General features: G+C 37.7%; 1 protein-coding gene across 1 annotated transcript in view; it reads left to right on the top strand.

The window, feature by feature from the left end:
- Nucleotides 1–16,608, top strand: part of LOC124722941 (rho guanine nucleotide exchange factor 17) — a 649,460-nt gene that overhangs the window by 457,303 nt on the left and 175,549 nt on the right. The window contains exon 9 of the mRNA XM_047248104.1: nt 9,510–9,732. Coding sequence (XP_047104060.1) covers nt 9,510–9,732 — 223 coding nt within the window. The remainder of the gene's footprint in view (nt 1–9,509; nt 9,733–16,608) is intronic.

Raw genomic sequence — 16,608 nt, 5'->3', positions numbered from 1 at the left:
CATGAATATCAGGAGGAAGTATATGTACAGGGATGTCAGACTTAGAATCCCAACATGTTTGAACAACACCCTCCCTGAGGTGGCAAACTGATATCACACATCATTCTGTCAGTGCTTGGGCTAAAAATATTATGTGTGACTGCTTAGTCAACAGAAATAATGTATGAAAAGTAAACCAGCTTTTTAGTTTCAGCTTCAGAGAGAGCAGAGATTATTCTTTTAGTAAAGAGAGCAGCATTTAGTTTCTCCACATGCTCAAGGATGTAATACTTCCAAGAAAACTTTTCATCTGTCTTCAGCTTTAAGACTTTACAATGTTCAACTTGTGTGATTATTTGGTCACCTTATGGAAATAACCTTTGGTTTCCTATTTTCTAGGTATTAAATGAACAATTGTTCAACTTGTTTGATAACTCAATATGTTCCAATATAACCAAAAGTCCACGCAACGAAGTCTTTTTGTAAAAATAAAAGAAGATGCCTATTAGCCTTAAATTATCATTTAGCTGTGATAGTCTCTCACACACAAAATAATAAACTGGATTTTTGTTTATGCTCCTTTCCTGAGACCACTCAGCAAATCTAACAAAGAGAGTGTATAGTGAGATTCCTTCTTGATCTCTTTTGATAATATTAGTAGCAAGGATATTGGCCTGTTAGCCATCTTCATTATCTCCTTCTCCCTTTTGTAAAGTGGTGTTACTAATGAATATTTTAATATACCTGGAAAATGATCACACCTGAAAGACATTTTTCACTTGTGACTGAGTACAGAGCTAATGTTGGTGCACCAGTCTTTGTAAATCATGTTATTTATCATACCAATGTGTGCATTCTTTACCTATCACTGATTAATAATAGATTCAGTCTTGTCATACTTGTTTCCTTCAGTTACTTTTTGCATAATTGTCTTGAAACACCAGTTTTGAAAGCTCCACATACCTGCTCGTGGGTCCTACCAATAATATTTTTGTGTAACCTGCCAATGTTTGACAGGAAATGGAACTCTGGTTTATCACTTATAGTATCATTCTCCCACAGAGGAGGTGTAGTATGTTAAGTATCCACAATTGCTCATACACTGATCAGCCAGAACACTATGACCAGCACCCTACTATCAATATAGACTGTGATAGCAGAATCACCTCATGAGGAATGACTGCTAGTCAGACATACACATGGTGTATTTAGTATCAGTAAGTGTGCTGACTGTGTGTAGAATTTGGAAGATGCACAGTCTAACTGAGTTTGACTGATGGCATATTGTGATGACCTAGAGTCTCAGCACAAGTATTTTAGAAACTGCATGACTTGTAAGGTATTTGAGGAATGCTTTGGTGAGTATCTTCAACAAGTGACAAAACCAAGATGAAACCATGTCCAGATGTCATGGGGTTGGGTGGCTACCTCTCATTGCAGATGTCAGACATTGTAGGCTGGGTAGACTGGTAAAACAAGACAGGCTGGGAACTGTGACTGAACTAACATCAGTCTTTAAAGCTGGACAGAGTACAAGTGCATCTGAAACACACTGCACTGAACTCTCCTAACAATGGGCCTCTCCAGCCAGTGACCTACACATTTGCCAGTGTTAACACCATGACATCGGCAACTATGACTGAAATGGGCTCATGATCATCAGTACTGGACGGACATTGGTGCACTGGCAGAGTGCTACATGGTCTGATAAATCCCGGTACCTACTTCATCATGGTGATGAGAGCAAATGAATCCGCCATCTTCCAGGGGAATAGCTCTTTCACACCTGTACTGTGGGATGGAGACAGGTTGGTGGTGGCTCCATTATGCTCTTGGCATCATTGGATCCAGTGGAGCTCTTGCAAGGCTCCATGATGACCAACAAGTATCATACACTGATTGCAGACCATATACACCCCTTCATATTATCATGTTTCCTGATGGCAGTGGCAATTTTCACTAAGATAATCTGTCGTGTTAAAAGGCCAGGAGTCTGATGGATTGGTTCAAGGAACACAATGGTGATTTCCAATTGACATGCTAGCTCCCAAATTCACCAGATCTGAACCTGATTGATCACATCCGGGATGTGATTGAATGTGGCATCAGAGCTCATTGCCCCCTCCCCAGAATTTATGGGAAGTAGGTGGTTTGTGTGTGCAGATGTGGTGCCAAATCCCTCTAGCGAACAACCTAGGTTTCATTGATTCCATTCTACACTGTGTCACCACTGTTATCTGTGCCAAAGGCAGACATACTGGCTATTAGGTAGTTGATCATAATGTTCTGGCTGACCATAGTAGAGTTTTAATATTTTGTGAGTGCTCCCTGTTCGCTTGGTGTACAGTATTGCTTTAGCCTAGCTGTTGACATTCTTCTAAACACTAATACTGCATCAACTACCAACAACTCTGCAGCTGACTGCATACACCAAGCAAATGAGTACCTGTCTTTCTTCAGCAGTATTTACTCAAGATAATTTTAGACAAAGCTATTACTTCCACTACTTATTAGACAAAAAACAACAAAATCTACTGGAAATATGGCAAAGCTATGGAAGTCAAAGAGGACTCCTGAGAGATGTCTCAGTTTTCTTTTCTGAAAAACTTAACGAGAGGTTAGATAGTGCACGAAACTTAAAATTTTGTTTTACACTTACTACTGACATAAAGGGTGAGTGCATAAGTAATCAGAGGAATTCCCTCATCACTAGTTGAAACATAATGTAATGAAATCAATGAGTCACAAGTGTAACATATTAGCTGCTTCATTCACTAATTATAAAGGCTTACATCACAGGAATCCTTTATTGAAAAGCAGCTTTATTCTTTCAGAATGATGTAGACAACTGTGCAACAGCCAGATTTTAATGATCACAACTGCTTGTCTCCCAACTTGAGTCAATCATTCTCTCAATGAGTAACAGATGCCATCCTTAACTGCTGGACTAGCACTCATGGCAGAACGGATATCACAAAGAAATGGCCTAGCAATAGCCTATGCATTGTTTTGAGAATGAAACCTTCACTCTGCTGGAAAGTTTCACAGCTGTGTGCACTCCAAAGCAGAGTGGAAGTTTCATTCCGGAAAAAATTCTTTAGGTTGTGGTTATGCCATTTCTCCACAATATCCCTTATTTTCAGGAGTGTTAGTTCAGCAAGGTATGCAGGAGAGCTTCTGTAAGTATCAGAAAGTGGAACACAATGCATATTGAAGATTTTGAGCTGGATGGAACTGGACTATTCACTTTGTGTGCCATCATGTTTAATATCAGAAATAAATGATAATACTACCTTTACATACTCAATTCATTGAATATGTTTCAGAGTATGTACTTGACTGCACAACGAAAAAAATAGTCCCAGAAGAACAGACTTTCTCAGTGTGAGATGTAACAGGATAACAAGAGAAAAGTTATTTTTCCTTGACATTTATGCAAAGTGAGAAATAAAGTTCATTAATTCATAGATCTCTAATAGCTGGACTTATATTGCTAATTTGAGGGCTTTCACTTTGTTTACAGAATTTTTGGGAGAGTAATTATTGTTAGAGGCAGCCTACATCTTTTATATTGAGGAGAAATTCCTGAAGGCCTTTTTCTTTAACTTCATAAAAGATTATATTTTGTCAAGGAGAATAAGAAGTACCTTCTTTTAGCCAAAATTCTGATACTGTAAATAATGAACTGTGTAACATTTGATCTAGAGCCAAATCTGAACCAGAGCTGAGGCATATTTTATCTGTTTTGCAATTATAATGTTCTTGCACTCCATACCTAACTGTTCTTTTTCAGTGGCAGGCTTCTGGTTTCGCTGTGTGTATTTGTATGTTGGAGCCTTATATTAGTGAATGTTAATTCATGGAAATAAACTGCTCTCATTTCGGCAATATAAGTTGGAGATGTTTGTGGGTCTCCATCATTTGTTTCAGAAGTGGTAGATGCATACCATTTTTTCTCAGATATCATTTTTGCTGACTCCCATATCATTATTAATTACCTTCAGGACTAGTTGTCCTTATCCTCTCTTACTTTTTGTCACCTTTAAAATGTTGACCATTGCAGCCAAAAAGACTACAACAGGTATGAATTTCAATATTTACAGTGTTGCCCATCTCTCATTAACTGAAGCACAGAGAACATGTTCCCATAAGTGAGGACTGTCTCCTTATTTTGCCTTATCAATGAGACCACATACTGCCTTTATACTCAACAATAACAACTGCCTCTCTAGCTGTGAGGTTGCTCTATTTTTATTGATTCTGGTGTAGATCATTTGAAACTTGTGTATGGTTTCTGGAAAGAGAATTTGTGAGCAGTGCCTACAAGTATAATAGAAAATTAGGAAAACCAGGAGTCGCAAACAATCATCTTACTTTGCTGAAGTGAATCAGTTTTCTTTTTCTAATGAATTGGTGCTCTCCATATCATGGTCTATAGGCAGATATTCAGTTAATGTCACAGCATTAAGTTCTCCAATAATTATTACAGTAAGGTCTAAGAGAACACTATTTTCCTAACTGTCCTTAATAGTATATGTAAAAATTGGATTGTAATCTTTGATTTGATATCTGTCACAGTTACTAAGATGACAGATCTATAGTTATATGTATCATTGCAAAAGACTAATTCCATTGTTAGCTTTACTAAAGTTATTCCCCGTGTGAATCTTAAAGTAGGAGGCTGATTATGGAGTGTGTGCTATGACAGAGACAACTGCAGTACCTTTATGGGGAGTTATTTTCCTCCACTTATTTACAAAAGTGTGTTCAAATTCAGCTTTTGAAGTGTTGTTTTATGATTATGATGGAGAAGATTCAGATTTTAACCATGAAATTAATTATTTCATAGATTCATCTTATGGAAACCTTGTGTATTGGGACTGGAACTGATCACACTAAAAAATCCTGAGTAGTTGAAGAGGGTGTGTGTGTTGGTCATTGGGGACTCCAGAATTAGGCAGTTAATGAAGCTCATTGGGGAAACAGTTGACAGGTCACAAAATAAGGCTAGTGTGTATTTAGTATTATATGTTGAAAATAAACAATTTTTTCAGCCTTCAGTTGCAAGGTAATTTTTACTCGTTTACCTAGGTTTCAATTAAAAATTAACTTGCAACTGAAGGCTGAAAAAACTGTTTATTTTCTATACATATACAGTTGCTGACACACTGCATGATGTTAAAGATTTGTATTATATGTTGTGTGGAAATGTGACTCAAAATTTGCAGAGTTGTTCCTAGAACTGATTGAGGTTCTCTGGTTTAGAACTGAGGTGAAGGAATCTCAGATGATTCTGCAACAGTCTCTGATATGAATTCTTAACCTTCATTACCATCAACTGATGATGGCAACTTGGTCACTTGCTGAAATATTGTGCTTGTTGGACACTAACACCTGGCTGTTCACCCATGAACTCTTTCATCAAGTTAATATGGACTGCAAATATGAAGTAATTTATCTGAAAGTATCCTTCAAGGGCAGTTCAACCAGGCTAATTAGATGTGTTTATCAAGTATCTTCTGTAGCAGACCGATGAACTGAATGTCCCAAAGAAAGTCAAAGAGAATGTTGTGTGTATTCATTACTCAACTGATGACCAATTAGTGGGAAAAATCATGACTTAGATGCCAAGGGGTATTCTCTGAAAAGGCAGCAGCTTATGTAACATTTGTTTAACTCATTTTTAGTTGTTTATCATCAGTCTAGGGCCCTTGAAAATTAAGATTATTAGAAGAGATAGAAAATATTCAAGATGAGCAATGTGTTACATCGTAAGCTCATTTAGCAATTGCAAGAGCACTAAATCCAGTACCATATGTTACAAGAATGGCATTGTTCATCAGCACTATATCAATGACAAGGGTCACTGTTGACTGCAGTATGTTGTGACAATAGGTAAACAGACCAGACTGCAGCTGATTACCCACCAGTTCAATTCTTAACCATGACAACAACAACAACTGATGAGCGTATGAACCATCCAGGGCCACCTTCTCACTGTGGGCTACAAAAGCTAAAGGCAGCACATGTGAACATATGCAGCCTGCATCTGATAGGACAGAGAACTAAGTATGTTTACATGGACACTGGATGTTTGCCATGAAAAACATCACCACAACTTAACATAGTACACATTGGTACATGCCACAACCAGAGGATGAATATGCCAGAATCCACATGAAATGATGCCTTATATTTGTCAACAGGGCACCATTTAATCAGGTTGTGAGTATATTCTCATGTTCATCACATGAAGTGGCGCTCCTCATTGCCAGCAGGGCCCATTTAGACAATATTTCATGTTGGGTAGTCTGATGGGATGGAAAGTGTCCTCTAATATACCTGCTATTGTATGTCAGTGGTGAACAACACAGAAACATGTTTTAACATGTGCAAATTTTTGTCTTTTGTTTTTATTGCATTTGTCAAGACAATGCAGCACCACCTTTCTATGGAGTAATGTCAGAATCATTCATAAAACATTCCATGGATATGAGGGTCTTTACATGCTTCCCTAGAATGCACTTGACATGAATCTTGTAGAGAACATCTGGAATGCCATCAAAAACATGTGCATGCATTGAAACCAATTTCCACAAATCTCAGTGACTTGAGGTGCCAGTTGAGCATACATAGATCAAAATAGCTCCCCAATATCTTCGGTGTCTTACAAAGTTCATGCCTGCATTCATCCCTGCATTCAGGATGAAAAGGTGTCCTGTACAATATTAAGTCAATGTGTCTAACTTATCTTCCCACTGTTGCACAAACACTTAATTTCTATATTTTCAAATTTTAAATTGTCATTTACAATTAAGAGAAAATAAATGATAAGATGTATAGGTGTCAGAAGAAGTAAATGCCTAAAATAATTGTTCAGAAAAAACATGTCACATTGATATGGTTTGAATGTTTGTACATAGTTACTTTTAAATAATTTTTAGTATGAGGATATAGTATCTTCCTTATCTTTCAGTATTTAAACATTTTAGAACAAGGTAACAAAGTTGATGGGTGGCTGCAGCTGTTACACCTGATGATGGTGTAACAACCAAAACCTGGTCTGTGAAATAAATATTAAATATTGTAGAATATTAAATCAGTGTTGTGTGTATTTTCACACATAATGAATAGTATCATTTTTTATACATATGATTCCAAGAAAAGAAAGAGGAGTACTTATTATTTTTTATCTGTTTATTTTGTCCATATAAATCTATGTTTCAGTACACATATTGTACACAAGATATTGGCCAGAACATCCTTTTAACCATTGGTTTAATAACATTCAAACATATATCACTTAAATTTTTGTAAGAAATTAGCTCCGTACAATCAATAATTACAAATCTGATTAAATAAGTGTATTATAACTTATTTTTACAACTAAAAGTATGAATCTCATTTTTTTCTTGCATAAGACACTGTGAGATTGAATAGTAGCAGTTTTGCAGTAGGCAGGCTGTTAGAGACTTTTTAAACTTTTGTAATTCAGGAAATGATTTTATATCTTTTGGTAATCTGTTGTATAGTTTTGTTACTGCATGTATGACATCTTACATATATGTCACTGTCTGACGTGGTACTGCAATCGTGGACACTTTTGCTTTGAGGAAAAAGGTTTTCTTTTCTCAGTCTATTTTTTTATGTACATAACTACTTCCAGTATATAAATGCATGGAAGAGATAAGATCTGTGATCATGTCTTGTCATCTTATATAGTACTGTCCATGCCATCACACTTTTGTCCATCATTTGAGACTTAGGCACAACAATGGCAACAAGCCACAATGCACACCCTAGAATATTGATATCTACACATGCTAACCAACTTATGGTTGTGATTTTTCCACATCCGAAACTATAGTATCCCAAAAGAGTGTGCAATGGTGTAACATAAAATGTAAGAGCATATGAGTTACTTCATGTATTTGAGGTAATTTTTGTAGACTCTTCTATATTTTAAGAATGTCTTACTATTTGACTAGTTTTCAATAATACCAGATATCAGTTAATATGACATGTTATTTCATTAAGAGTCTGTAAATTTTGAAAATATATTGTATTCATGGTTGTTTTAATCTTTCAAAACCTAAATTGTAAATGGTAATTTTTATAATTATTTAGTTTATTTGATTGTTTTGGAACTTTTCTCAACCATATATACTAATGGAAAAAAATGCAACACCCTCAAGGATTGTGGCCAGTTGTGCCAGAGTATAGTATGTGCATGCTGAGGAGTTGTAATGTTTACAATTTCTTTGTCATGTTTATAGGTGATCAGATGATACTCAGGGGGTCTGTCTGTGCACCCTCTGTTATGACCCTGCAGACAGTAACTCTGTCAAGTTTATAGGTGAATAGTGCTTGCAGTGGCCATTCTAGGATACAACCATTCCCCACCAATGAGAATGTACTTCTGTTGAACAACGTCAACCATTTAAATAGGACCAAATTGTGGGCCTGCAGGATGCCGGATGGTTGTAGACGGATAACTGCACATAATGCACACAGTGTATTATTGGTGTCTCACTGCTTTCAGCGGTGGTTTGTGGAACATTCTCACACCTGTAGATCAGGTTCTTGAAGCCTGCATTGTACAGATGCTTGTCAAGATCATTGTATTATGTGAGCAATGGTGGCTGACTGAACATCAGCCAGGGACAAAATCAGGACATGCACTGCACCAACTGTGTCATCAAGGAGCACTGGGAACCATCTACTTGGAGCAGGATTAGGACCATGTGTGGATCTGACAAGGCAAGCACTGACACTGCAGTGCTGCCAAACATGGCTACCCTGATATCATGAAAAAGTTGACTGGAGAGAGAGTGGAATGACATTCTATTGTCTTCAGTGATGAGAGTATGTTGTGTCTCTATGTGAGTGATCAACCTACATGTGTATGGCATAGACTCAGTGAGCTGCCTGTTCTAGAGTGCAATTGTTCTGTGGGGGCCACTAGTTTCAGCTCATGGTCATATTTGGTGTTTTTGTAGGATCTAGTAATCAGTGCCTGTGATATTGTATAGGTTGTTATCCTTAGGCTACTGCCATTTCTTTGACAGCAAGGTGACGTGCTTTTCAGAATGACAATGCACATCATCATATGGCTGCTGTGATTCAACATGCTCTTTGTGGTGTACAAGTGCCTGGCCAGAAAGATCATCAGATCTCCACCAGTTGAGAATGTATGGGAGATGATGACGTGGGAACTTACTCATTCTCCATTGCCAAATTGTAGCAAAATGCACAAGATACTTGGTATAATCTATTGCAGGATACCATTCGGCCATAGAGACCTGTGTTGCCCACAGGAGAGTACACTGTATACTGATGTGATTGTTTTTGCATCCTTTACTATGATATTCTTTTAATTTAGTCTGAATTTATCATATACTCTTACAGTGTTGAACTATCTGTCACCTCACTTCTCAATAATATGACCAAGTCCATGAGAGTGTTGCTTTTTTTTCAGTTTAATTATTGACATTACCTGTGTTAATTCAACACATCAATTGTTGTTGCAGTTAAAGATGACATCTTAAGAGATTTGGTACGAGAGGTTGAAAATCTTGCTGAGGATGCCGTACTTCTGACTCAAATGGGAGAAATAGCAGCCCGATTACACACTGACCATAATCTACTTGACGACATCATCCGTGAAATGCTGTGTTATGTGAACAAGCAATTGTCTGAACATAATGGCAGTGAGTCAAAGCTTTCCCACATTGAGTTCATCATCAGTTCAGAGTTAGTACACTACTGTGTCAGTTGAACAATAGTTGTTGATTGCATGCAAAATATTTGTATACTTAAACAGTATATACTTACCACTTAATGTTCCATCTCATAGATGTCCCATTCCATAGCTCTTTCCTGATTCGTAAAATTTAAACTAAATATTTTGAAATTAAAACATGTTTATCAGAAGAAAATGAATTTTAAAGGTCCAGTTTAGATGGTATAACAGTATTTAAATATTTGTTGATTTATAATTTCATAATAAGTGGGTTTTGAAACTGGCCATATTTACCAGGGAGAATTTCACACATCTATTTCCATAGGACCAAATTGAGGAGCATCTCCAAGGTCATGTCAATTCATGAAATTACAACAGAAAAGTAATAGCAGATAAAATAAAATGTTATTAATCTGAAATATTGACAGACTATAAGTTTACATAAATGCAATCAACAATATATAATGGGAATAAGCTTAATTTTTCAAGGAACTCTTCAACAGAATAGAAGGAGTGATGCATGAGGAAAGTCTTCAGTTTAGATTTGAAAGCATGTGGATTACTGCTAAGATTTTTGGATTCTTTTGGTAGCTTATTGAAAATGGGTGCAGCAGTATACTGCACACCTTTCTGCACAAGAGTCAAGGAAGTGCAATCCAAATGCAGATTGGATTTCTGCCTAGTATTAAGTGAGTGAAAGCTGCTAATTCTTGGGAGTAAACTGATACTGTTGACATGATCAGGGGTGGTCAAGAGGTTCACAAACTTACACCACATATTGCCTGAACTACCTATTTATGAGCCCAAAACATCTTTGGAAAATGGGAAGCGCTACCCCAAAATACAATACCACATGTCATAAGAGAACCAAAATAAGCAAAGTAGACTACTTTTCTTGTCAAACTATCACTTAATTCAAATACTGTTCTAATAGAAAAATGGCAGCATTAAGTCTTTGAACAAGATCATGAATATGAGCTTTCCACAACAGTTTACTATTTATCTAAACACCTAGATTACTTATAATCTTAGCTGAAATAATTCTGCAGCTAATATGTATCCTCCAAGAAATGGCTACATGTTTAGTACAGACAATTATGTTGTCACAATACAAAAAAGTAAATTATTAGTAAAATTAAAGAATGATCTCTTAGAAAAGCTGAGAAGTAAATAAGAAGTGAATATGATACCTACTTTATAATGATCAGGCATCAGGCATAAAGTAGAATATAATGACGGCTGCTGAAGACCTATAGTGCTAATATTTTCATTTCTGCATAAATCCTATGCCAATCATTCTCAGTAAAATTTGTTACATGTTCTAATACTCATCTGTCCCTATGATTTATCCATTTTACTGATCCTCCCACTGCTGAATTATGTATTTCCCTCCTTCAGGAAAGCGGCTTATATAAACTTATTTCTAGTATTCTTCACTTCATAGTCTATATGTCCACTTAAATATTAACTTCCTCCTGTTACTTTGTGCTTCAAATGCCACCTGTTTATTCTTATTCAGTTTTGTAATGGAAAACACGATAAATCCCTATACTACTGTACTCCAGATGTACAGCTTCACAAACCACTTCTTCGTGTCAAAGTTAATAATAAATATCAGTACTTATAGATTTCTTACGATGAAGATCCAATTTTCATCTTCACCATTCCATTTGTGACATCTTCATTGCATAGACTTTATTTTCTAACTAGTTTCCCAGAAAAAATTTTGTTCACTTTTTATGCTGTAACATGCCCATTTTCACTCTAAAGCAAGTCAGTTTTCCCCTTTTTACTGATGTTCATCACTTTCATGTTCATTTTGTTTATCCTCAACCCAAACTCTGTTCTACTTACCCCTCCATACTTTCAGCCAAAAGAACTCTGTGACCTGCAAACTTGAGCACAGGTAGATTCCTCTCACATTCAAAACCAGTTCTGTAATTTTCTTTTGCTTCAACAGTGTTTCTTTGATATACAAGCTAAACAATAGTGGCTATGAGCTGCAGTCATACATACAGCATTTACTAACACCAGCTTCTCCCTACATTATTCCAATGTTTCTCGTCATTAAAAAATTGTGGTTAAATGTAAACCTTTAAAATTCTGGTAAAAATGTGAAAAATGAAGTGTGAGTACTTAAAGTTGTTGACAGTGGTACTTGCTATCTATAGTATGTCCAATATATGACATCATAATGTGAGAACATAATGCAGATGAGCAGAGATAGTACAGTTGTGGCCATAGACCTACAAATATGCACCTAATGTGGAGCAATTTTTGAAAAATGATGCTGTAGAACTAAATGAACTCAAGCACAAATAGATAATATATTGTGCTGATTCATTACTGTTACTATGTCAGTTCTATGAGTGTTATATAGCAAGTTTAAAAATATCACCTCAGTGACAGTAGCCCTATGATCAGGACAGCAATAGAGAGCAGGAACTAAACAAAACATCACAGTAGTGGATGACACTATTAAAGGCTGCTGGCTTGTCGCTGTGAAAGAAATTGCTACACATATAGGTGTTAGTGTTGATTCATTATGCTGTATTGATGTGTTGCAGTTTCATAATGCATCAGTGATATAAGTGCAAAATCAGTTGCCACTGAAATTGAAAGACTAAGATATTTATAATTGTGGGAAACTTGGGTGCTGTTTTCAGGCTGCAGTTAATGCATTTCTAACAATGATCACAAGAGGTGAAATGCATGTGGATTTTCATCTATGTAATACCAAGAGAAAGTGAAATAATGACATTATGGCTGATTACCAAATCCTAATAACTATGTCAGATAATCATCAGCAGGAAAACACATGAAGAGTGGAAATGGAAAATGCTGAAAGTGCTGTTTTTAAGAAAACATGTTTTCAGTCTTGTTTTATTCTTGGTATTCTATTTCATGTCCCTAGACTTCTTTTATGCAGAAAATGTTTCAAAAAGTCATTACTGCATGGGGCAAAGTTTTGTGACATGCAACAGAGTTTTTGCAGTTATAGAGAAATGACAAAAGGTAAGGAAGGCTTTTTGTTCTGCATGATTTACACAAGACTGTTGGCTCAGTTAAAGCAATGAACCCAGTCCATGTAATTTCAATGCAGACAACTGACTTCTTTGATTTTAAAAATGCTGCTGAAACATTGTTGGCAATGCAGGCATGCAAGCTCTCAAAGTGCAATGTCAACAAACTGTCTCGTATATATCCATCTCAAGCAGCTATATAAAAATTCTTACTTTGAAACATAAGAATGGTAAAATTTCAATTCAAGAGAGGAATGCTGTACTTCAACTGAAAGACCAGCCATTTTTATGTGTTAGAAAACAGAAAGACCTGTTTGATGATGTTGCCATTTCTTCCACAACAGCACAGGGAGTTTTACAGTAAATGTTGCCACAACTGATCCCAAGAATGGAGTTGCACAAAAGACAGATGTCAGTATTAAGATATTTTTTCTAGAAGATAATTGTGTTATTGTCTCAAAAAAACTTTGAAATAAATGGGAAATAATTTTTATTGAGTACATTTCTACTATTTAAAATATTACTGACATATTTGTATTATTACAAATAAAATGTAATGTATCTGTATTAATAGCAACTGAAACAAAAACTTTTGTATTGGCACTTAGAAACAGTCAGTTTCCTGGTATGCTGCTTAGAATGTTCTTAGTAAAATATTTATTTTTCTAATTTGTCTTATTATTTTTTTTTCTTGATGAGATAGACAGCATAATTCTGTGGTATCAGAATACCTACTCAGATATTTGGATACAAGTAAGTGATGCATCAAGAGAAAGACATTCTTATGACAAACTGAGATTGGACACTTAGAATCATTTCCATTTCCACCCCTCATATTCTTAGTCTCTTTGGGAATGAAAGAGGACAATTTTGGAACAGTAGACTGACAAGATAAAAACAGTGACTAGTACTACAGATGGAGGTCTCAAGAGCAATCATGAGTAAATTATGCAGTCTGTCTGAGTTTAGGTATTTACCAAACTTCATACTACATATTTAGCTGTTGCTACCAACAATATATGAAACTTGTGAGTAGCTTCCAGCAGATGTCACCTCAATGATTTTCATGATTTCACAACACTAAAAAGGCACAGAAAGGAAACAAATTCTGATATTGTAAACAGGTGAAAAAAGAACTGTGTAGGAGCCTTTAGTTGCTGCTATTTTTCAATAACTATTTCAGTAAACATACACTCCTGGAAATGGAAAAAAGAACACATTGACACCGGTGTGTCAGACCCACCATACTTGCTCCGGACACTGCGAGAGGGCTGTACAAGCAATGATCACACGCACGGCACAGCGGACACACCAGGAACCGCACTGTTGGCCGCCGAATGGCGCTAGCTGCGCAGCATTTGTGCACCACCGCCGTCAGTGTCAGCCAGTTTGCCGTGGCATACGGAGCTCTATCGCAGTCTTTAACACTGGTAGCATGCCGCGACAGCGTGGACGTGAACCGTATGTGCAATTGACGGACTTTGAGCGAGGGCGTATAGTGGGCATGCGGGAGGCCGGGTGGACGTACCACCGAATTGCTCAACACGTGGGGCGTGAGGTCTCCACAGTACATCGATGTTGTCGCCAGTGGTCGGCGGAAGGTGCACGTGCCCGTCGACCTGGGACCGGACCGCAGCGACACACGGATGCACGCCAAGACCATAGGATCCTACGCAGTGCCGTAGGGGACCGCACCGCCACTTCCCAGCAAATTAGGGACACTGTTGCTCCTGGGGTATCGGCGAGGACCATTCGCAACCATCTCCATGAAGCTGGGCTATGGTCCCGCACACCGTTAGGCCGTCTTCCGCTCACGCCCCAACATCGTGCAGCCCGCCTCCAGTGGTGTTGCGACAGGTGTGAATGGAGGGACAAATGGAGACGTGTCGTCTTCAGCGATGAGAGTCGCTTCTGCCTTGGTGCCAATGATGGTCATATGCGTGTTTGGCGCCGTGCAGGTGAGCGCCACAATCAGGACTGCATACGACCGAGGCACACAGGGCCAACACCCGGCATCATGGTGTGGGGAGCGATCTCCTACACTGGCCGTACACAACTGGTGATCGTCGAGGGGACACTGAATAGTGCACGGTACATCCAAACCGTCATCGAACCCATCGTTCTACCATTCCTAGACTGGCAAGGGAACTTGCTGTTCCAACAGGACAATGCATGTCCGCATGTATCCCGTGCCACCCAACGTGCTCTAGAAGGTGTAAGTCAACTACCCTGGCCAGCAAGATCTCCGGATCTGTCCCCCATTGAGCATGTTTGGGACTGGATGAAGCGTCGTCTCACGTGGTCTGCACGTCCAGCACGAACGCTGGTCCAACTGAGGCACCAGGTGGAAATGGCATGGCAAGCCGTTCCACAGGACTACATCCAGCATCTCTACGATCGTCTCAATGGGAGAATAGCAGCCTGCATTGCTGCGAAAGGTGGATATACACTGTACTAGTGCCGCCATTGTGCATGCTCTGTTGCCTGTGTCTATGTGCCTGTGGTTCTGTCAGTGTGATCATGTGATGTATCTGACCCCAGGAATGTGTCAATAAAGTTTCCCCTTCCTGGGACAATGAATTCACGGTGTTCTTATTTCAATTTCCAGGAGTGTACTTTCAGAAAGTTGAAACACATTCATTACTCACCATGATGATAAGACTGAGGTGAGATATATTTACATTAATTATATGTGTAAAAAAATCATCAGATAAAATAGTTAATAAAGTTTAATTTAGACAGCCTTTTAATACAAGCGGTTAAAAACAGAAATGTAACAAAATGGGTGAGGTGAGTAAGCATATTTTGTGTGGAATGAAATATAAAAGTATCTGATTCACAAAATTAAAAATAATTAGTATTATTCAGTGATTATAATACCAGAGAGTCACAACTGGAATCTGCCAACTCTTACATACTTTGATCTGACATTTTGTAATGATATGAAATGGTACTATCACATAAGCTCAGTCAAAGGAAAAATAGGTGGTGGACTTGGTAGGATATTGGGAAACTACAATCGATCTGCAAGGGAAATTGCTACCAAAATATTCATTTGAACAGTTCTAGAATACTGCTTAAGTGTGTGGGAGCTGTACCAAATAGGACTAACATGGGATACTAAAAGTATATAAAGGATGGCTGCACAAATGGTTACACATTTTCTTGACCTGTGGGAGAGAATCGTAGAAATTCTGCAAAACCTTAACTGGCAAACTTTCAAAGACAGATGCTAACTACCTAGTGAATACCTGCTTACAAAGTTTTAAGAATTAGTATGAAGTGAATTTAGAAATATACTTCAACCTCCTATGCATTGCTCATTTAGGGACCACAAAGATAAACTTAGACTAACTACAACAGGCACAGAGGCATTTCAGCAATCATCTTTTCACAACCTATGTGCAATTTTGTTTTTATGGTCGTCAGTCCTGAGACAGATTTGATGCAGCTCTCCATGCTACTCTATCCTAGGCAACTCTCTTCATCTCCAATTAACTGCTGCAGCCTGCATCCATATGAACCTGCTTAGTACCTCCTCACTATTTACATGCTCTACCCAACCAATCATCAGCATTTTAGTGCAGCACCTCATTTCAAAAGCTTCTATTCTCATCTTTCCTGAACTGTTTATAATTCATGTTTCACTTCCATACAAGGCTACACTCCAGACAAATTCCTTTGTAAAAGGACTTCCTAACACTTAAATGTGTATTCATTGTCAACAAATTTCTCTTCTTCAGAAACACTTTGTTGCCATTGCCCTTCTATATTTTACATCCTCTCTTCTTCAGCCATCACCAGTTATTTTACTGTCCAAACTGCAAAACTTATCTACTGTTTTCAGTGTCTTATCTCCTAATC

This window comes from Schistocerca piceifrons, chromosome X, assembly GCF_021461385.2.
Source record: "Schistocerca piceifrons isolate TAMUIC-IGC-003096 chromosome X, iqSchPice1.1, whole genome shotgun sequence".
In the NCBI taxonomy this organism is placed as follows: domain Eukaryota; kingdom Metazoa; phylum Arthropoda; class Insecta; order Orthoptera; family Acrididae; genus Schistocerca; species Schistocerca piceifrons.
The sequence above is the reverse complement of the archived record's forward strand: the minus strand, read 5'-3'. Positions and strand labels throughout refer to the sequence as shown.